This window comes from Echeneis naucrates, chromosome 17 (genome assembly GCF_900963305.1).
Source record: "Echeneis naucrates chromosome 17, fEcheNa1.1, whole genome shotgun sequence".
NCBI lineage: Eukaryota > Metazoa > Chordata > Actinopteri > Carangiformes > Echeneidae > Echeneis > Echeneis naucrates.
The window spans coordinates 14,242,641-14,265,840 of NC_042527.1; the positions used below are offsets into that span (position 1 = coordinate 14,242,641).

Sequence of the window (23,200 nt, forward strand, 5' to 3'; positions counted from 1 at the left end):
TTTTGAGTGATGATGTTCTTTTAAGTTCTGTATGAATTCTTCATGATGAATCTTTGATATTGAAAACTGACTCAGGTGTTGTCTCCAATATTTTGCCCGTGCTCAAACAATGTGTCCCTGAGCCCTGAGAGCGCCACTCTTTCCCCCATGCTACCATCTTCAGTCCCCTGCTGAGCCCATCTTATTCCTCCAAGACAGCCCCATCTCCCTAAAGGTAATGACCGAATTAGGCCTAATGTTGTACACTGGCTAATGGCACAGTGTCGCACATTATAGCATGTGCAACTGGCAACGACAACAGCAATAATCCCTGAGCCCCTTGTCCTCCTGCACTCCACCCCTGGGGCTGGGACGGTGCACAGGGAAATGAATGGAGTTTGCTACACTACAATGAGCTTTTGATGGGAGACAATGGAGGAGGCTGCCAGCACCACACAGGGTGGTAAGAAGAGAGCAATATGGGGCCCATCTATTGGCCCTCCCTCCCTCCTTCCCCCAGGCCCCTGGCCCCCACTCCCAGATTCATAATGGCATCCGGAGGGGGAAAGAAGGGAAAGTGATGTCAAATGTCAGGAAATCAGAAAGGTGGCAAGCTGACAACCCCCTCCTATCGTCCCATGCCTCCCATCCCTTTGCCCAACGGTAGCACAGGTTAATATCACATTTATAAAATCACTTACAAGAAACAAAACCAGCTCTTAGCCCCCTGTCACTCCCAGACAGTCATATAGAGAGCTTTGCTGCGGGCCAACTTAGGTAACCATTTGTTCACTGAAAGCCCCATACCTGTTCTTCACTCTGTCGAAAGCCAGAGTTGCACTCTTACTTTTCAAGCACTCACAGCCATTTCTGAATCGTACTACCGCGGACATGTTTGCCCTTAATTTGAATGAAGCTTTCAACAATATTCATTAATTATTCATCACTCCGTGTCATTTCACAGTGATACATAACTCGGCATACCGTTCCTTACTTACTGAATAAATTACACAGAAGCTGAATGGCTGGCTTAGAATAGCTTTAAAGGAACAGTTTCACATTTTCAAATATTTTATATATACTCTGCTTCATCTTCTCCTCTTGTGTTTAAAGTCGACATCTGCTCTTCATAGAATTTTCTGTCCTCTTTATGTCATGAATAATAAAATAATACTTTTTATCTGTTATTAAAACAAACACTTAAAGACTTATTAATTGGTTAAGTTTTCTCATATTGAAAATGCAATTTGAAAAAAGCTTCCTATTAAATCAGCCCCAGAATTTCAACTGCCTTTTGAAACTTTTTAAAATGATCCAGACAAGAATCGAAAGCTTATGACCCTCATAATAATGATCCATAATAATAATGGGACAAGTGCATTCAAAGAGGTTTAAATAACTAATTAGGTTTAAGGAGACTCATCACTTACCTGGGTGGTTTAGGATGGAACTGTACTAGCTACTTTTACGTGGTCACTGAGTATAAAAATAATCTTTATTTCTTTATATACAAATCTTTACTTAATTTATTCAACATAAAAAAATAATGCTTATTTTTTTTTCTTCCTCTTTTCAGCCAATGGGATGAATGATCCTGCAAATTCCAGTATGGGTAGCGCAACGAGTCCTAAACTTGAGCCACCTCCTTCGCCTCATGCCAATCGCAAGAAACACAGACGGAAAAAGAGCACGGGCATCACAAAGCCAGATGGCCTATCAGCGGGCAATGAAGGTACAAATAATTATCTTGATGTATTCATTTTGAAAACTTCTGAAACTGTCAATGGGTTCCACAGGTGCATAACCGGCTCCCCAGGTTCATTTTCTGGTAATGTAAAAAGTCAGGCACACGTAAGTAAAACCCAGGAATGTTTCGGCCACTTTGCCAGTCCTCAAAACTTGTGTAATTAGAGCTTTTACCTGTTGGTAAGCCAGCAAGGGACACAAGCAAGTGACATTGTTTGGTGGATGCTCATGTATAGAAGTGAGCTGGATTTTGTTATATGCTCTCCCAACCCCCACTGGTAGGTGAAAAGAAATATGAAATAAGTAAACATAGTTGGAGAGTCACAGAGATTGCCCACAAGAAAATGAACTTGATGGAAATTAGTTGTGTTGCTTTCTTTTGGTGATTTTATGATATGGCCTTCATAAAGCAGCCGTTCGTTGATTCGCTGATCTGCTCTGAATTAAACGGCTTCTGCACACTGATTCCTCCGCTCATCGTCAAAGAGAGCATGTAATCTTGTAGGTACTGATTGAAAATCTATGACGTACATAAAGCTATGTATTTTTGGATCTCCATGTGGCCCCCTGCACAGTGCACCCTCACAGACTCCCTTTATATTGCCAGCGTATGAATAGGCCGATCTCCCGAAGCCGCTGCCCTCCACAGCAGGGGAGTGGCAGTCAGCTCTCCACCCAATTAATAATGATTCTCCAGCCCAATGATGAATGGAATACCCTAATTGGATGGCATTGTGAAAACACCGAGACGCATTTCAGAGGCCATAAAACTGATGTCACCAGAGCCCGATGATCAATCAACAAGATTGATACGCTGGATAACGACAACAATGGCATTGACGCCTCCTAAATGGGGCTTAACATTTATAATCATTATACTTTTTTATCATGGTCTCTGACAGCTCCTCTTTAAAGTCTGAATGGGTCTGTTGGCCACATTGTTGTTTTGAATGAACATCATCAGCATCTCGGAGATGAGTGCTACAGTTTTTATTGTGAGAGTGGTACTTGGTCGCATCCGCATCAGTAGTAGAGAAATACAGGTCATCATCATCGATACTTCGGCTGCATATGGAGTTGCTGTTTATGCACGGAAGAAGCCTGCAATTCCCAGCATCTCTTCAAACATTGTTTTTTTTGTTTTGTTTTTTTTTTGGGGGGGGTGCCCACTGCTTCAGTTTTATTTGACGTTGCTTCCTTACATTACTCTTAATGGGTGTCTCTTGGCAGAATTACAGTCACATACGTTGGTATAATTGAAGTCAGATTAGTCCTGGACTTCCTGACGAGGAAGTCAAAGAGTAATCAGACTGGAAGAGGCAGATTCTGAATGTTTCTCACGTCATCAAAAATGCACTTTGTTTTTTATCTTTTTCATTGTTCCCTGCAAGGTTTTCTATTAGCATCAACTTGTCTGTTCTGCTGAGTGCCCTGGAATACAGACGTATCACTTAAATATTGGATTCACCTAAGTCTGGGCTGTGAGTTGTGTCTCTAGTTGAAAGAACAGGTGCGAGAGAGGAGAGGAGAGAGGTGGGATCCTTGAATAAATTGCTATCAGTTTGTCTCATTTACGGGGCAATCAGAAGCACGCAATGCAGGCTGAAATTGAATTTTAGCTGTTGTGAAGCATCATAAATCAAAACAGCGTGAGCGTCTTAAGGTGAGAAATCATTTTGGTCAACATGGAGTGCCTGGGATGTACAAGGGAGCCTGCAACTGTTGCTGCACTGTCATTTCCAAATATGACGCCACAGTACTTACCTCTTCTACATGGATACTGAAATACTAGAAAATCTGAAATACATTTTATATTATTATGATTGTGAAAGGCAAATTTATGAACAATAATTGTACACAAACTTTAAAAGTAGGTTAGATCCACCCATTAAAAAGTCTAGCTAACGATTTACATTTAATCTTCTGAATTGCTTTTAGATTACATTGATTTCACACTAATGGAAAGCTTTTTATTTCATATCAATTTAAAGCTCTATTTGGACTGTCCAGAGACAAGATAACAGAGAATTCATCTCTGTTATTCCTGCAATGCTACACCTCCACCAAGGGTATGCACATTGGACCCGGTCCCTAATATCCTATGCAGTGTCAGAGCAGTGTGGTGTAATGAACTTCTCATGTGCTTAAAGAATGATGCAGGATGCATGGCGAGACAACTGACAGCCCCGTAATGTGTTTCCCAGCAGCCACCCGACGACGAGCTCTCTTGGTGTGTCGCTCGCCATAAACCCACTGGAAAATCGATGGCCGATAAAGAGTTGTGTTCAGGGGGAGCCCCCTCTGATTAATGCAGACTGTCAGGGAGCATCATTAATGTATTTCTCTTTTAAAGAAAGTGTATCAAATGCTCATTGTTTTGGGGGCTTTAGCTTATCCACTGTGAGCTGAAAGGGAGGTGCGAGTATGGATGGAGATTGTGATTGAGCGAGGCTCTTTCCTGACTCTCAGACTCTTGAGTTTTATGGATTGAGATATTTATTACTGCGAAGGTCAACGAAATCGGGGAGAAAACAGGAGTTAAGTGTTTACGTGAACACTTTAATGTAAAGGTGGCCTTAAGGTTTTCATTTACATTTCCACTGAATTTAATTTGATGCAAACTATACAAGGTCTCATCAAACCTAAAGGAAATTATTGAGCATTTTGATGCAAATGCAAAAGGCCTACAGTTATAAGAGAAGGTCATAGACTAAAAGAAACGGTAGATACACTCTGTAAGTTAAAATGTCACGTTATTTTTGTTTGTTATTTTCACAAACTTCGATTTTCAGTCTTGAATCTGAAATGGTGAGAATTTAATTGACAAATAGGGTTACAATTTGGGCTGATTATTCAATGTGATTGAAAGTGCTTGAGTGCATTGTATCAGAAATTATATGATGAAAAGAACGTTATTTTTGTGTTTTCTTTGGAGAGAACGTAGCTCCTCACGATTAAGAGCCTCGTTCAAAGATGGTTTGTAACATTGTCACATAAGTGACTGAGGATTATCTGATCTTCTCTTATGTGATCTGTTTAAATAATATGAATTTAATTCAATAATATTTAATAACATGAATATGAATGACACAACCACTAAATCAAATCAGATCTTATGACGTTCTGTTCAAAAGAACCAACAGAAACAACTTCTGCATCAGCATCTAAACCCTGGTGTTTGAGTAAAGGTATGAGAAATTTAACAAAACCGTCTAAATGACCAAATGTTGAGGTGTAATTAGGCTTTAATAGTAAATGGCAAAACTCCAGGAGCACTTAAAGTTTATAGGAGAACTCTATCAGACCAACGTTTCCAGCTTGTGGTCATCAAGGGCAACAGTCTTAAGTGATTCCAGCTCGGTTTCTGTCAGCGTTACATAATAAGGGAGCTGTTGTTTTTGGATGAGTAATATTGTCCTTCAGGATCAATGACAAAGTTACTACCAACTGGAGGACTTGACTGTAATCAGAAATGACCTTGGTATGAAAGACTTTCTTTACAAATTTGTTGATTTCACGACTTGTGTAAATACTTTCATTCCACTTTGCTTTTGCTTTTATTCGATTTCATCAGATTTCTTTCATGGGTTTTGATTATCCGTGACTTTCTACTGGTCTACACAAGGTATATTGGGAAACAATATACCTTGTGTATTGTAATAATACAAACAAAAGAAACAACCCTTTCTGCTCAATACCATCAAATCATTTGCGCTGTCTATTGATCATTGATAATAGTTTTGCACTGTGATGCCAACTTAATCCAGTATCCTATTGTCCTGTACCTGAGTAAACTAAGGGTTAATATCCTCTGGAGTCCAGCTGAGGATTAGGAAATGGAGGTTTAACTGCCTGTGCTAATGGTGGGTGTTTATCTCAATACTTTGTTTTGTCACTCCCCGACTCGCTCTCATTTCCGAAAGCTGTCCCTGGAGCCTCCACTCTTGTAATGGCTTAGCTTTCTGAGCGCCACACTATGGAGGGAAAGGAATAACAAGATTCTCATTTGGGCTGTATACGCACTGCCCACAGATACATGTATAATTGGCCCTGTTTTCATTCTCCTCTGTTGTTAAATGCACTAGCTATTAGGGTAGTGGTATTGGTGCTGATTTCATGTGTTTGTTTATTGTTGGAAGGTGTGCTCCTTGTTTGTTTGAGCGTGTGCGTGTAAAAGTGTTCAGAAGTGTGTGTGTCAGTTTGATAAAGAGTGTGCACTATCTCTCTCTCCCCCTCCCTGCTCTCTTCTTCCTGAGTTTGGTCGTGGTTCCCCTGGGGCCCCTGTCGCAGTAATGGCCTGCTCCTGATTGCTCTGATACAGGTTAGGAATATTGGCTTTAATGATGTGTAAAATGAGCAAGCAGTGCCTGTGACATTTACAGATGGCACCGCCTTGGCCTGTTCTTCCCAACTGCTCGTTAATTCACAGGAACGGCAAGCACTTCTTTAAGTGACTGCCTGATGCATGCATACGACACAACAAAACACACCCTGCACACCACAACAATAGCTCACCTTGTGTACCTCTGCACCTTGACATCATTTCAGCCAAACGCTCACACAGATGGATAAAACAAGGTACGAGCCGTTTCTTAAGTCCTTTCTAAGGGTTCGTCACACTGGTCTTAGGAGGATCTCTGAGATACTCAGACAGAATAGATGCTGTGTTGCTGCCTGCTGTTCAGACAGCACAGCTGGGCTCAGCACCAACCCCCCCCCCCCCCCCCCCCCCCCCCGAGGTTGTAATCTGGTCCACGGGTCCTCGGTGGTGCATCTGCTGCACATACACAGCGACACAGGAATCACTGTCCCCAGGTCACCTGCTTGTCGTTCATTTTCAGGTGAAACGTATACCTTTTATGATTTACAACAGTTTGAAGAAGGGGATGGTTTCCCTTGAATGGCAGCCAGCCAGTGGTGGAAAAAATAAACATTATTTGATCCTTATTCTGATTCATCAGCAGCATTTTCACTGTTTTAGCTTATTCAGGTGGCGTTAGAGATCAATACTTAAAATCCAGTCACATAGTAAATCATAAAAAGATGTTGCAATATGGAAGGAAAGAATAAAAGTTAAAGCACTAATTGGACCTTTTCTATCTTCTGTGCTTCTTGTGAATTTTATCTTTTGGACCTTTTTGGACAATATTTTATATTATGGAAGGTAATCAGTGAGTTTACAACTCGAGGATGTCTGAAATGTTAAAGTACCCCACCCAGAGATTGCTTATGTCACAGGACAAGAGAGCTGGAAATTACAGGCTTAATTTTTAATTATTGTAGTTCATCGTAAGCTTTCTTTTTTTTATTTGAAAACTGCTGTCAGAGAAAGTAAGTATAGCTACAAATTACAATAGGAATATAAATTCTAAAGAAGCACGAGGAAATTGGAAAATACTAAGAAGTAAAACTCAAATATCTCACAACTATTCTGAACCGCAGCACTTGAGTAAATGTATTTACTTTCTACCACTGCAACCAGTAAATATTAAAAATGCATCAAGAATAATTTATTTTTATTCTGATTCTATTATTGGCGAAACGTTCAGTTTATTAAAGACCTGTTGTGTTGCTGCTCAAAGCCATCAAGTATCTGATGAACATCTATAACTGAGAGATTCCCGAACAGTTTTATGATCCATGTAAATGGTGGACGATGAGTATCTTTATCTGCTCATTCCTCTTTGTAGCTCCATGGCCATTACACTCTAATTTCCTTTTTATTATGCCATGTTAATTAAGGAAAATCATATTTCCCTCATTCCTCACAGTTGGCTCTACCGTTGTCTTTAAATTGTGTTCTCCCTTGTCCGCCCACTGGTAGAGCTTTGTTAATTTATTTCTAATTGGGCCGAACTTGTTGATTGTGGGCTCGCAGATAGATGTGGTCAGGAGGTTAATGCCCATGTTAATGTGAGCAGGTGCCAGCTACGTTCAAAACTGCAAACCTTTGAGTAATGACAGACGCACTAATGGTTCTTTTACAAGCTCATCATAGCAGGTGCCTGTAAGATAGCAGTGCTACCTTTGACACGTCGCTCATGCTCAGATTCACTGTCTTTGAGAGGAGACGACACTTTGACCATCAACATCATGCCTTCATGGAGCAGAATCACTTTGGCTTATGGAGCGGAATCGGCACACTGTGGACGGCGTTAGAAATCAGCATGCTGGAGTTGCATGTAATGACAATACCTATGTCATGTATAAGAATTCCTGCTGCACATGCCCCACTGTCTCTTTAGTGGCTACTGTATGTCTCGCATGTGCATTACTATGCATGGAGAATTAGATTTGTTTTCCCTCGTATACTCATCAGTTTAAGAAGTCAGCCATCCATTGCTTTTTTAATCTCCATAATGAAAGTGTTTTAATGCCTCCAATTTATTGCCTGGGCAGCCAACAGAATAATTAGCTTTGTTCAGGTTTTTAGAAAGATGAAAACACGAGTATAACAACATTTGAGCCTGGGAACCTCAAAATCTAATCAAATGCATTAGTTATTGTACCTGAAGGTATATTGGACTGCAAAAAATTGATTTCTATGTATTCCAATTAATCAACCCTTTTTGTGTTATTTTCAAATTACATTTTCTCTCTTTTTCACATTTTAGCTTCTTTTTAAGTTGACCAGTTTTACTCCATTAAATGAATGGCTTTAATCCCTGCTATTGCTTCATAATATCAGGCACACCAAAAGAGTTTTTCACTTGAAGTCAGAATAAAGACGCTCCCAGGTCTTTATTGATTCTGTGTGACCTGTAGTCAATTCCACAAACTAAATCAGATAATTGAAGTTGGTGTCGAGCTAATTGGATTATTGCTTTCCCCCCGAAGAGATCGCCCTTCACCATAGCACAGGGATTGCTACATTAGTGGCGTCCATCAGACATCTCTCCACGAACTGCACAGGTCTGTGTCTCGCACCGAGGAGGGAGGATTGATCATATAAATACCAAGTGTTGTTATTTTATATGTAAAACCATCTGTCTTTTTTTCATGATAATACTGTTATTTAAGAGTTAAATGAATCTTGAATATTTCCTCGCTCACAAAATGAGTAGAACGATACATATGTATCGAAAATGAAAAAGCTTTGTAATGTAACTTGTGTTAATGATAAGTGATATCAACACTGTGGGTAATTAATACAGAACATTAATAACATATCAGCAAAACTATTTCCAGGATACGGTGGATCAAAGCTGCACAGGAAAAACATTCCCCTTGTGTGTGCTTGCCTCCAGTCCTCCAAACATGGTTTATGCAAATGAGATGACTATTTGCATAGACATAATTAGGTAATTACAAATCATTTGGCTATGAGCTCAAGCATGTGCAGAGACCAGAGATGTTACACGAGTCACGTTGTACAGTACAGAGTTAATGAATTGCTTCTGAACAGCAGAGGCATTACGACATGTGTTGGAACGTATGTTGTGTCAGACCTCTTGTTTGAAAACGACAGGTGACATTTTCATAAATCTCAGTTAAACACAAAGAAGGGATGGGATTCTCTCATTTTCAAAGACTGTCTGGAGTAAAATAGATTTTTACTACACCAAAACATGGCAAATACATTTTTTAAAATATATTTAAAAGAATATTAAGTTAGGCTATACTAGATTTGTTATTGTCTTTTCTCAGAGGTAAATGACAAAGGTAATATAACGAAGAGCTCCACTATACCATGGCCAGGAAGGCACTTGGCTGGGGATAATAAATGAGAGAATTAAAACTGAATAATATGAAGTCATTAGATTGATTTAGTAAAATATGGAATATAATTTAAGGCAAAGATTTAAAAACAGATACCCAAATGTTTGTTGTTTATTGTTGTAAGACAACATATGAAAAGCTGTTCACATTGGAAAAGCTTCAGTGTGAACAGCAAAAGACATGTTTCTATTACTGTTCTAATTCTCTCATGAAATCTTTAAATGTAGTTTTGTGAATCTCGTGGTTGAAAAATAGATCAATTTTTAAAATGATGGGCTCTCATAGTCTATCTTCCCTAAGGTGTTATTAAAAGTAATTCTTTGAAATGACTATGATATCAGAACCCAAAATTGGATGTTTGTTTGTTTGTTTTTGTCTTGGCTGCATTCATGTGGTGTGAGATGGTGTCTGATGAAACCTCCCCTGGTGTTTGGTTTGGTCTATCTGAGAAAGAATGAGGGGGAGATGACTCATTTTGAACACAAACACGCATTATGTAACCAGTAGCAAGAGTCTGAGCAAAGGGTGAAGTCTTGGAGGTTTTTTTTTTTTTTTTTGGATTCAACAGTGCCGACACTGTTGAATCAACACGCAGTGACATTAAAAGAACAACAGCAGAAAAAGATTTCCTGTTGACCAGGCTGTCACATGGGTGACACCAAAGCTGGTCAGATACACAGTGATTGTGTGCTTGTCCAACTATGTCTCTGTTAGCCTGTTTGTTAAAACACAAACTGATTTCCTTTTTTTTTTTTTTTTTTTTTTTTTCTTGCTTAATTTTTCCATTTTTGAAACACACTGTCAAGTTCAGGAACTTGCCAAATTACAATTTTATATCACAAAAGCCTGATTTAGGGTGGTGGAAAGAAAATTAAGTGTGGCTGGTGAATGGTACTTGTAGAGGTCTTTAAAGTGGTGTTAAAATTTGTATTGGCATTTGTGCGTTGGAGTTTTTGAAGCATCATCAAACAAAACAGCAGTGCCAGGGAGCGCAGGAGGTGCCAAGAAATCACTTGAATGTTGCTGAGTTTCACAGAAGCCCATTCCACCGTGCATTCGGGCATAGATGGGCCTCAATCACCGAGCTGTGCTGCTGATTTGCAGAGTCAGATTGCACAACCGACATGCGTGTTGCTCCACCTAACGTGTTCCCCCTTCAATGTGCTGACAGGTGATTTTCAGCCATGCAGATGTGAAGCATAAAGGCGTGTTGGCTCACCCAGAGAACAACAAAAACGTAGCAACATATATATTTTTTTATGATTAAATACTAATTAATGGTTCTTTTTTTTTCCAGAGCAAGAGGATTCCTTTGAGTTCATCATTGTGTCATTGACGGGTCAGACGTGGAACTTCGAAGCGTCTACATACGAGGAGAGGGAGCTGTGGGTCCAAGCCATCGAGAGCCAGATCTTTGCCAGCCTGCAGTCTTGTGAGAGCATAAAAAATAAGGTACAGCAGGAAATGAGAAATAATAAATAGCAGGAGGACTGGACAGGACTGGGCAAATATTGTCTAATCACAGCATCATCATCCTACAAATCTGCTGCTTCATTTACACCCCCACCGGCCAAACTGTCCTCATGCTCACCCTCCCCCCACCCAACCCCTCCTCACCCACTTCAAGCTGTCACATGTGGGAGGTTGTCAGACAGGTGCACCGCCGTGTAGGGGGGGATCTCTTATTAGAAGTGACAGGCATCAGAGATTGAGCACGGCTTGTGTCAGCATACTGGGGAGGCACTGCCTCATTTTCATATTCATATTTTCACCATCTCAGTCTTTTCCCAAGACTTTGAAACACATCTTCCCTCCCACCCATCACTGGCTAGTCACGATTTGAGTCCAACTATAATTGTTTGCCTTCTCTTACTCTTTCAGTGATTAGTTCCTGCTGACTTGTTCTCTCCCCTGTTCCTCACAGTCTCGGTTAGGGAGCCAAAGTGATGCAATGGCCATTCAGTCCATACGAAACGTGAGGGGGAACAGCTTCTGTGTGGACTGTGATGCACCCAGTAAGTAATTTGAGAAGTTATGGATTTATATAATCAGGTTCTGTATTAGAAGAAACCAACAATTTCTGAAGGTCTCCTGTAAATATTTTCAAAGGTGCTTCGTAACATTTGATCACTTTGAGTAATTGTAATTGCATTAAAAATGACAGCTGTCTGCAGTATTAATATTTTCCTCATACTGCAGTTTACTGTAAATTACAGTATAGTTTGATCTTTGTCAGAATTTTTTTTCTTTTCCTTTTTTTGTTTGTTTTGCCAGGTTGGCTAAGACCGTATTTTATCCTGCAAACTCAGCATTTTTCGGCCATGGCACATCTCCTTCAATCGTCACTGGCAGTGACATATTAGCCAAACATAGAGAAACAGAGACTGCATCTATCGACCAAGAGCTGCATCTTAGATCATTTCCTTGTTGGCTTTGTGATTTGGTCATAATGGATCTTGCTTGTAATTTCCCTTATCACATCGCAATCTAAAAATCAAAACCTTGAAAACTCATACGATTATTGCAGATGCAGAAAGTAAATTAAATTAAATAAGTTAAAATGTTTATAAGCTCCTGTTTGTACACATTAAGTAAAGCTTCTCTTCGAACCTCTCCTATTCCATCTTCACAATTATTTTCTGTTCCGCCTCTCGCAGACCCAGACTGGGCAAGTTTGAACCTGGGTGCCTTGATGTGCATCGAGTGCTCGGGCATCCACAGGAACCTGGGCACCCACCTGTCCCGAGTCCGCTCCCTGGACCTGGATGACTGGCCTGTAGAGCTCAGCATGGTGATGACCGCCATTGGAAATACAATGGCCAACAGCGTGTGGGAGGGCGCTTTGGAGAACTACACCAAGCCGGGAAGCGACAGCACCAGGTTAGCATCCTTCTGCAAATAAAAGGTGCTGCTTAATGGAGCATACAGAGATTATAGAACGAGAAGCCAGCACTGTCTTCTCTCCATTAGCTGCCATTTATTAGCCACCCACATTTCAGCACAGGCACTTCACTCCACAAAATGCTCCATAAGAAGCACCGGGGGTCCATAAATGTCAGTCTATTGAGGCAAGAACACAGTATTTTATGTTTCAGTATGAGTCGATTCTGTACATAGTGATCACAATGCTTCTGTTCTATTGAGTTAGTAGCTTGCTGGCATCACTATCCCTCTGTCTCCTCATTTTAGGATACAATGTCTAATATTTTCACCTCGGGATCTGTGTCCCTGCATTCACTCGACTTGAAACTCATAATTCATAAGAGGAGGGCGGTGTGTGACATTTTGCACTTACCTGATAAATGCCCTGACTAGTTCCAAATCCATCAAATTTGTCACTTGACATGTAAGCACTAATCAAGAAACGATCATATAATCTCAAGCGCATATGAGAGCACAAGCCTTTTGTTCCCGTGCAACCTCAGTGGATAAAGATGGGAGTTTAATAATGCGCATGGAACTGTGTTTGTTATTTTAATGTATTGAAGCAGCTCACCATGTTTTGTAAATGCATCTCCTAAAAGAAGAAATATTTTGCCACCTGCCCCCCCAGAACTCCCCTCTCTCACACTTACCTCAACAACTGTCTGCTCCCTCTCCTCTGAGGTACCCAGACCTGGTAGGAGGATTGTTTATCTCTTGGTGACAGGTGAGACCTAGCGTCCAAGTTTGACTAATGGCCTGCTGTGTGGCTGTGCAGGTAATTAAGCACACCATTATGGCTAAACCCCGCCCCAAGAGCCGGGCCCTCGGGCCCCAAGCCACCCTGTCACATATCCATCACACGGGGCTGGGTCATCACTCTGTCTGTCACAGCGGAGACTGTCTGAAGGGTCTCCCTGCTGGCTTTAGACTATTTTAACATCACAGCTTTATAACTTTGTTAGGAAAAATGATAGAACAACACAGAGATGTAGCTGGTGTCTTTTTTTTTTTCTTTTTTTTAACTGACTGATGCTGCTATAAGAGTTCATTTAACAAGGCCATACAAAGGACCATGTTGGGTGTTACCAAATGAGATCAATGGCACCACATGGAAGAATTAACTGTGTTCTTTTGATATATGTTAAATTGAAACCATTTGGGAACCATCAGACAAAACATTATCTGAATCTACGTTTTCTTGAGATGATGTATTTATAAAGTGTTGACCTTTGAGTTGTACAGTGTTGGCTGTAAAAATGAAAAGATTTCACTTTGATCTGCTTTCTAACTTTATGTAGGGTGAGCAGTTCAATCTGTAAAAATAGTGCAAGGTCATCAGCGTTTTAATCAATACTAAAGACAATCAATAGGCCAAATATGAGGCTTTTTTCCTTGGGAAAAAAAAATTTCTGGTCTGAATTTTGCTCTAAAGGACTCTTGATCCTTTATTGATTTGAATGGCATATGGATGTGTCAGTTTGAAGACCAAAAAGAAAAATGTGAGCAGATCTTTAAAGGATTTGAAACTCATCAAGGTCAAGCCCCACTGGTGTCTGATATAATGTAAAAGGTTCTACATACAGTCAGGCATACACACCAAAACAAGTTTGAGTTATCTAATATGTAACATACGCAAAGAACGGGAAATTTGGGGAAAAAGAAAAGGGCAGCAATGACCATCTTTCCCAGGAACTATGAATGATTTTAAACGTGTAGCACAACTACAGATAAATAACACAAAGCTCCTCACTTTTTTTTAAGGACGTTCAAGCAATGTACAATAAGTGAGTACCCTCAAATGTAGCTAATGTACATGTCCTGGTTTGACCCTGTGGTTCTTACATAAGAGGACACAGTGGGAGCATTTGAACACATCTTTCAGAAATGTTAACTAAAATCCAGTTTGTGAATGAACGGTCTCCGTTTTTTCTGTCCATTGGTACTCTCCCACTCCTCCTTCTTGGATCTATCCTCTGCTCTTCAGCCAGTTCAGAACTGAATGATGGCCTACAGTTATTTATTGAATGGTATCTGTGCTAAAGTGCTCCACTGTGGACTTGATGAAAGATTATTGATGTTGATTCCTCTCCCTACCGCTGTCAGTGCCACGTCGCCTCGAGCAGGAAGGTTCTTCATTGTCTTAAAAATCCGATTGTATCCAGGGGCGGCATCTCCATTAGTTTTCTCTGTCAAACAATAAATCTCATTTGCAGCATAACTAATCCTCAGACTAAAAACAGCTGTTGTAAATATCACATGTGGCCACTGGTTATTGAAGTGCTGCTGATACTGTTACCGATAGAATACTGCAGCCTTGTGGGGTAAATAAATAATCAAGTTATTTTTGGTTTATTACGAAAGATGAATTGTAACCAACTTAATGGGATACAGCGTTTTGTCTCACTTTCCACACAATCAATCCTCACCTGACTCTGCCTGTGTGCATGCTGCTCTTAAGTTCGGAGCAACACCTATGAAAGGATTTTAATTGTGTCACTTTGGTGACAAAAAGCAGCTTTGTGACGGCACCTAGGCAGGCAGTATGTGGCTCCCAGCTCCCCGCTAAACATTAGTGACACCTAATCTAAACGATTCAGTAACTACCTGAATATCAACTCAGTGTCTGATTGAATGTCTCTTGCAAGACTAGTTTTATCCCTTGCATTTTTGAGATTTAACTTGAAAGCGTTCATCCACAAGATTGGTTTAGCTTATGATATTCAGGATCGAACGAACACAATATATAGATTTGTCGTACGCAGATCCGCACAGGGACAATGAAATTGCCGATGTACATCAAAGTGATTACAGGCACTTTAATTGGAAACATGTTTGTATCCAGGCATATGTGCAAGCCTGTCACCTGATCACCAGAAGAATGCATGGTACCACTTTCTATGAGTAATCTGTCAGTAAACATTGTATGTTGTTACTAATACGTGCAAGATCTAATGCATTTGAGATCTTTAAGCCATTAACAGGAAAACTTACATTTCCCACTTGTGAAAAATTCCTGATGGAAGCTGTACATCAAGCTAGGGTTGAGATGGCCAGCCTTACTATTTGGTAATATTGTATTTGTAAAAGTTTTTCATTTTTGAAAAAATGATGACAGGCTTCCCTTTCTAATGAAACCCTCATTCCCCATTTCGTTAGAAACACACCGACTTAAGTCCAGATTTTCTGCAGCCCTTTTCTAGACCGCTCAACCATTTTTCAAACCAAAAGTTGTTCCTATTAGTGGCTTATAACATATCTATGCATAATGAATGAGTTTTTAACCATTAATGAAGTCATTACTTCCATTTTATTATTCATTTATGCCTCATTAGACACTGATACTACCGGCATTAAATGCAGAAATCATATCTGGACAGCTATTGTTAAATCTGTGACAATGCATTTTTGGAAACTGGACTGATCTCTGCAGTCAGCATATCGGAGGGAAGCAGTTTGTTTAATTAGCACCTGGGAGTCATTGTGTTTTGCACGTCACCTCTAATTGCTTGGCATGCTTGTGATAGAAACCATCACAGACTATTTTGACAGATACTGTGGGGGAGGTCCAACGAGTAACTTTAACAGTATCTTCTACTAGCATACACACACACATGCACCAACACAGTAACACAGTAACACACACACACACACACACAGACATCAGTTCTCATTTGGGGGGAGATGTCCTGAAGCGTGGACGGATGTGGACGGCTATCCCTCACTGACGTGGGCCTCTCACTGTCACCCTCTGTAGGCTCCATGCCGCCCTCGGCCACAGGCAGGTAATAGCTCTGATGAGAGCCCTCCACTTTGTTTCAGAAATAATTTGCCACTCCTGCCGCCTGCAGGGGCTGCGTGGTAATAAAAATGAATCACACCGCTAACCTCTCCAAACCTGGCCACGCTGCTTCTTTTAACCCCTTCTGCTCCAGCCGTGGCATTTTGGCTCATGCTCCTGAGCAGTTAGTTGCATTTACAACATCAGCGCTGAGGCCACACGACTCCTGTTTTAGGATTTGTCCATGTTGGCCTGCGTCCTCGATGTTGTGCCTCAAAACACAGAGCAAAGCTTCCAGGCTACTCACAGGTTAGAAGTGCTGGAAAGCCAACTCTCAGAAGAGCTTTTTAGAATAGCTGGCCTTGCCAGGAGCCCTGGTGGAGGAAGAGTAATTAATTAAGACAAATGAATGACTGGGTCTTCCCATGTCCTCCTTCCGTCTCTCACTTTCTCTCTCTCTGTAAATGAAACCCACAGGTCAGTAATTAGCCCTGTGTGGGAGAAGTGGTACCACGGTCACTAATTGCCCACATGCCACCGGGTTTCAGAGCCAGGTACATATCGCAGAAGTGGCTGATTCATTATGGTGCCGTCCACTTAACCATGCAATTTAGTTTCAATATTGTTAGTGTTACAGAGCCATTAGAAAGAGGTCCCGATGACATGAAATTAAAAAAAGGATCCAAGATGGCTTTTTTTTTTTTTTTTTTTTTATGCGAATAAGGAAACGCATCGGTCTGCATTCATAAGTGAGGGCATGTGTTATCATCCCCTCAGCTTTGTATAGGAGACAAGGGTTCAGTGGAGGTTAACAGCATGAGCATTTAAAGGTATTAGTTTTGCTGGCACAAAAACACAGCCACTCCATCACGAGGAGTCTGACAACCTCATTAATGTCACAATATATTCAACTCATCCCACCGCCATGCCTACGGCACCCAGATGCTCTCCTGCTGGCCTCAGTCTCTATAGAGCTCAACACAACAACCTTTTGAGTCCTGGTCATCTGTTCAGATTCCACTCTGAAAGAAAAAAAAAAGGTTTCTATTCCACTTGTAAAAATATTTACATTCATTCGTTTACAGCTGTTATTCTGTGAGCCGAACATACCATGTCAACACTGTACCCGCTGGACCATAGGGGGCCTTATTTGGCCTCTTTTTTGCTGAGGCGTTTACTGTGTTGCTCCTTCATTTCTTGCCCTTAGCAACCTTTGATGCTTTGGGGCCCCGTTTTCTTTCCCCGTTGTGTGCGCTTTTTTCATCTCTGTCCTTTTATTTTTTTTCTCAGCCCCCTCTCCGTCTTTCTGCTGCTGTCCCTCTTCTTCACTCCCTGTCTCTTCCCTCCCCTCGGTTTGTGGAAGTGAAGCTGCTGGCTGCATGGGAATTGGTCCCATACAATCTGCCCACCCCCCAATGTGAAGTCTGTTTAGGCTGCAGAGACCCCAAGCCCCCCACCCCACCCCCTTGAAAACCCCTCAACACCACCATTTCTCTCCTTCACTGCATCTATTTGATGTGTCCGCAGTGAATTTGGCTGCTCGGGGAGGAGTGGGAGGAGCTCAAGAGGCTTTGATTGTTTAGGAGGACTCAGTATGTGTTTGAAAGATGGGCTGGTGGTGGGATGGACATCCTCGTCTTCCTATGGACCAATGCACCTTTATTGCAGGCGGTGATTGGTGATTCTGTGGCAACTCCACAGCTGACTCCTCCCCCTGTGTCTCAGTTTCCCTTCCTATAAATTCCCGTTCGGCTTTGTCTTTCAGGCTTGACTAATTATCCTTGTTTGTACCTCTTTATTTGAATTCAGTCATGTGTTCTTGACTCCGTGGGCTGGGTTTAGGAGAATCATTCCGCCATTTGCCACTTAATTAAGTCAGGGTCAGGATCCATTGCTCAACAGAGCTGAAGGGACAGAGCTCTAATAGAATTATAAAAGAGGCCTTTCTCCACTGTTAAGGCTGCCTTTATCTAGGTGGGCTCTGCAGAAGCTAATGAAAGGGGACACCAGGAATCCCATTTCCACTTAAGACTCAGTAAGCATTTTGATGTTTGCCTAAGATTTTGTTCAAATAAAACTCAGTGAAAGAAAGTTAAACAGCGGTGGTCAGCTGCGATAACTCTGAATGATTGAGGAGGTTTGCAGCAAAGCAAGCAGCGATTGTTTTTTAGTTGAGAGAGACTCAGGCATTTTTATTGGGAACTTTGAGCTCCCCACCATCCCCTAAGCAACAGAGTAATTTAGAGCAACTATGTACTCAAGCCGAGGTACCGTCTGCAAACCCATGCCTGTATGTGTCTGTATATAAGAGTAACCAACACCCCCCCCCCATGCTGTGAAAATTCATGCAGCTCTACCTCCCTTCCCACTCTGGCCAGGCATTTCGACATGCTAAATCTGCTGATTTTATTTTTCTTCCTCCTGTGGTGAGGAAGTGTCCCTTTCAAGGGTCTCAGTTTTCCCCCTGACTGTCTAAACCCTACCTCTGTTTGGATTGTTTTTCTATTTCAAACAAAAGACAGAGGGGGGATTACCATTTCACTTCCTTTCACACTCTTTCTTTCAAGTGGCAGCAGCTGGGGATTTTTTTTTTTTTTTTTTTTTAACCGCTGCTTGGCTGCCTTTTTTTTGTTAGAGTGTACCATGTAAAAAGAAATGTGGTTGAATTTAGAGCTCAGCATCAGCAGTGAGTGAGGCCTCTCACTGCAGGTCTTCAGGGCTGGTTTTGTAGCAGAGGCTAACAAAGTGTCCTCGGGGCTCCTTTCTGAGATGTTGACGTCCTCTTAATGGCTCTCCTCAGCCTTTTTGTTTCACATCTTGGTGCTAACTTTCTGCCTCATTTAGCTCATATCAATTCACTGGGCTCTACGGATTCAGCATCATTCGTGGCCTAGCTTTTTTGAAAGAAAACTTTTGGACAACAGCTTTAAGCGATTGTTTTTCAACCAGGCTAATTTTTTATTTTTTTTTTTTTTGGGGGGGGGGGGGGGGGGGTTGGTTAAAGGATGGCGATTTTGATTTGAGGATTACTTCGAAGGTTGTAGTGATTTCAGACGCTTTGTTCTCTTTGCCAATGGAAAAAGACCCTGGTTATCAAAGGGTCCACCGGAAATAAGAGGGGAGGGGAGGCCAGCCCCTTCCTGCTCTCAGCAGTCCGCTGGTTCTAAGGCCAATTGATTTGCTAACAGGCTTGTCCGCACATAATGACTGAGTAGGGATTGATGGAGGTCTTACACCATAAAACTCTGAGCCACTGCAATTGCCTGCTATTAAGACTGTATTGTTGTCCACATAATACCCCCACCCTTAAGAAAAGATTTGCTTATAGTGGAGCCGGGTAGAACACTTTCTCCCTTTTCTTCCAGGTCAAAATATAAATGGCCCCTTTAAAGTTATGGAATAGACAATTTTAAGTTGCTTTATGAGATTCTAGTTGCGCTCAAGTCAATCACTTTGTACTTGGTTCACTAATAAAGGCTTCACATCCTTAACTCCAGTAGTTAGGGCCAGTGCCAAGCTCTTCTGTGCAAGACGAACTGCTCCGTGAAGTGAGTCTGGCAGCTGACATATGAGTCTGAAAACGGTTGCTGTCTGTAGCAAGTTGGCAGCCCTGACACCTCGCCGCGAAGGTCCTAATCAGGGAGAGTGACTAATGCTGAACCGGTCACAGTTGTTAAAACAGCTGCTCTCTTTGATTGTAAATGAGCTATTTGGGGATATACTTAAAGGGTCATTTCATTGATACTGTAAAACACTTAATTTTCTGAAAATATTTACTTACCTTTAGTGGTGTCAACCCATTCAGATAAGTGTTTCCAGTAATGTCTACGGTGTGGACGTTATGTCAGGATGGACATTTTTTGTCTTAATATCAGCAAATCTTATGAAAAGAACAAATAAACCTACATGTATAGCTCTTTTCTTGTGTCACCTTACACACAAGGGGCACAACATATTTTGACATAAATAAATAAAAATATAACTAATTTGAATAAATCCAGTCCAATAAATCCAAAAATTGTCCTTATCCTTTAAAAGAGTTTTTTTACAAACCATATTTCATTCATTTCCACCGTGATGAAATGGAAACAAAACTGTCATAGATGAATAGCTCCAAGCCTCAGTATGATACTACTTTTAAAATGTTGGTGACCAACCCTTTAACGACATGTGATAAATAAGCAATGGTGTTCCATTGCGGGTCGATTTTGGTAATGAAGCTGTATGCTTTCTCTTTATTTTTGCGATGATGATGATGAAATAGAGTTGATGTGGATTAGAGTGTCAGTCGGTTCTTGCTGAGCCTCAGTCTGGAGATAGAGTCCCATGAGAGCCTTGTCACTCCAGTGAGCGTTACCGCTTTAACTTATCCGTACAAACCTTCTCCTCTCTGTCACTCACACACAAATCCAGACAACAGCCTCTCTCTGCTCCCCTTATCGCACCGACTGACAGGGTCACAGGGTTAGTGCCACACTGGGCATGCCCACTCATTCACATATTGATATTGATTTTTTTTTTTTTTTTCTTTCTTATTTGGACAGTTTGTATGTGAACAGAGAAAGAAACGGGGGTCAAGATGTAGAGCAATAGATAGAATTCTGCTTGGCAATAGAGGATGGAGTCTTCCTCCAGTCTCTATTCACTGCTGCAAGCTGGAGGGAAGGAGCCCCGCATCCCACCGTCTCTCTCTGGCTGCCATTCAGCCCCATCGATCTGACTCAGGGCCCAGCCACCCCAAGGGAGACTGGAGCCCGGAGACACACTGCCTCTTTTGTGGAGGGAATCCATCAGTTCAGACTGACAGCCGACAGCACTGATAAAAAAAAAAAAAAAATCTGTCCCCCTCCTTCCTGTATTGTCTGAAGCAGACATGCTGTTCAAGATATGTAACCTTTAGAAAGCTGGCCAGGCTCTAACCGTCTTGCTGTCAACTGTAATCACTAGAAAGTGGAATATTGCCAAACGCGTCACACCCTTTGGCATTCTCTCATCTCTCCAGCCCATCTCACTGTATTATTTCCCACTGCGATAGTAGAGGCTAGTGGCTTTCCTGTGCTCTAATAATTTAGAAATGTCACTTTACACCAGTGAGTCTCTTAGGCCAATTACTGTAATGTTTCCCTCGTGTATCTACATCCTTTCCTCTGTATCTGTTTTTACCTTTAAATCAATGCCTATGTCAGATGCACTGCAAGTTTTTTAACACAGTTGCTAAATGACACATAACATGTTAGTCATGTTGCACCGACCTAAACTTTATTGTTTCTGTTACTTTCGTCTCTCCAGGGAGGAGAAGGAGCGCTGGATCCGAGCCAAGTATGAGCAGAAGCTGTTCCTGGTAGGGCTGCCCCAGTCGGATGTGCCCCTGGGACAGCAGCTGCTTCGGGCAGTGGTGGAGGACGACCTGAGGTTGGTGGTAGTGTTGCTGGCCCACGGGACCAAAGAGGAGGTTAATGAGACCTACGGGGATGGAGACGGACGCACGGCTCTGCACCTATCCTGCGCCATGGCGAACGTTGTCATCACGCAGCTGCTCATCTGGGTGAGCGGCCTACTCTGGCTCTGCGGGGGAACTGACGTGGATGAATGTTGTCATTGTTTCCATTTATTGTTGAGCTAGGAATTTGAGAGTGAAAGGAAAGATTGCCCTCAACTCAGCCAACCTCCTTCACCAGATGTGCCAGCTTGTCATAATAAACATAGTATGTCTGTAACAAACGTGTTCAGAACACTGAAGTCATAGATCTAAGCCATCCTCAGAGACTGGCAAACTGAAATAGTCCCAGTCTGTAGAAATTAAAGAAATAAAGAAATTAAAGTTAGGTTTTGTGCGGAAATACTGAGTTCTTTGGGCAATACTTTGGGATACTGAATAGAATGGAAAGGGCATAAACAATTGAATTGAAATAGTGAAAGCGAAACATTTTTAAAGAAAAATGTAAAGCGTGTGGTCCCAACGGTCAAAGTATGTGTAAGCCAAAATACTTCGACCACATTTCAAATTTTTGCCTGTATCAATATTCACAATATTTACTGATAACTTCTCTGAAATTGAATTGAATTTTCCGAATGATATTAAATCAGTTTCTTTGATCATCTCCTGCAGTACGGCGTGGATGTAAAGAGTCGGGATGCTCGTGGACAGACACCGCTGTCCTATGCTCGGCGAGCTGGCAGCCAGGAGTGTGCAGACATCTTACTTCAGCACGGTTGCCCCAACGATACGAGCACCTTGACCTCGGTGCCAACGCCCAACATGAGCCGCCGCAACCCCAACCCCAACCCCAACATCAACAACAACAACGCCCAGTGTGAGCTCAACCGCAGTATCAGTATCATGTAGGAGCTAGAGAGCAGCTGCAGACAGACATATTAAAAAAAAAAAAAAAAAAAAAAACACCCACCCTTGTCTCTCCCAGTACTTCCTCCTCTGTTTCACACACTGCGTAACCCAGATTCAGTACCAATGGAGAGTGATGGACTCTGTTGATATTCCTCTATGCTGAAAGTTGTGTGGGGTTTGGACATTGTACATTGTTTGTTTTATATGATTTTTTTTTTTATTGTTTTTTTTAGTTAAATTCATTGTCTTGGTCTGAAATGTTCATGATCAGCTTTAAGCTCTATGTTTTTTAAGCGTCAACCAAACAAATGACTTACTTTGGCATTCATACCTTCCCTACGAAAAGCATTTCCTTAATGCTTGAACATTTCCTTTTTATGTCTTCCCCCTTCTGCAGTGTGAACTGATTTTATAATGAGTGTGAATGAGAAACTTCCTTCAAATTTACAAGCCAAGACATAAAACTGTGAGAAATAGTTTTAGAAGTGACAAAACACTTATGTGGCAAAGATTCTAAATCTTCCACGATACCAATGGCTGTTAGAGCTTTTGTAATGATGCATGTTTTCAACACGGCTCTCAAACTCTTGACATACTATCCATATACAAAGGCAAAGCAATTATAGCTGAGAAGTTCAAATGATTTAAATACTTACTTCACAGGAAAATGGCTTCGGAACATCTTAAAAGAGCTGATTACAGAAATC

At 41.4% G+C, this 23,200-nt stretch overlaps 1 protein-coding gene across 5 annotated transcripts in view; it reads left to right on the top strand.

The window, feature by feature from the left end:
* The window catches only part of agap3 (ArfGAP with GTPase domain, ankyrin repeat and PH domain 3), a 103,765-nt gene extending 81,180 nt beyond the window's left edge, over nucleotides 1–22,585 (top strand). For 3 of the 5 annotated variants that reach the window (XM_029525764.1, XM_029525766.1, XM_029525763.1), the window contains exons 13-18: nucleotides 1,556–1,711; nucleotides 10,742–10,896; nucleotides 11,369–11,459; nucleotides 12,102–12,324; nucleotides 21,437–21,692; nucleotides 22,257–22,585. In XM_029525764.1, the coding sequence (XP_029381624.1) occupies nucleotides 1,556–1,711; nucleotides 10,742–10,896; nucleotides 11,369–11,459; nucleotides 12,102–12,324; nucleotides 21,437–21,692; nucleotides 22,257–22,493 (1,118 nt within the window). In that variant the 3' untranslated portion in view covers nucleotides 22,494–22,585. The remainder of the gene's footprint in view (nucleotides 1–1,555; nucleotides 1,712–10,741; nucleotides 10,897–11,368; nucleotides 11,460–12,101; nucleotides 12,325–21,436; nucleotides 21,693–22,256) is intronic. The other 2 variants (XM_029525765.1, XM_029525767.1) reach the window with 2 other exon arrangements.
* Nucleotides 22,586–23,200: the final 615 nt, after the last annotated feature.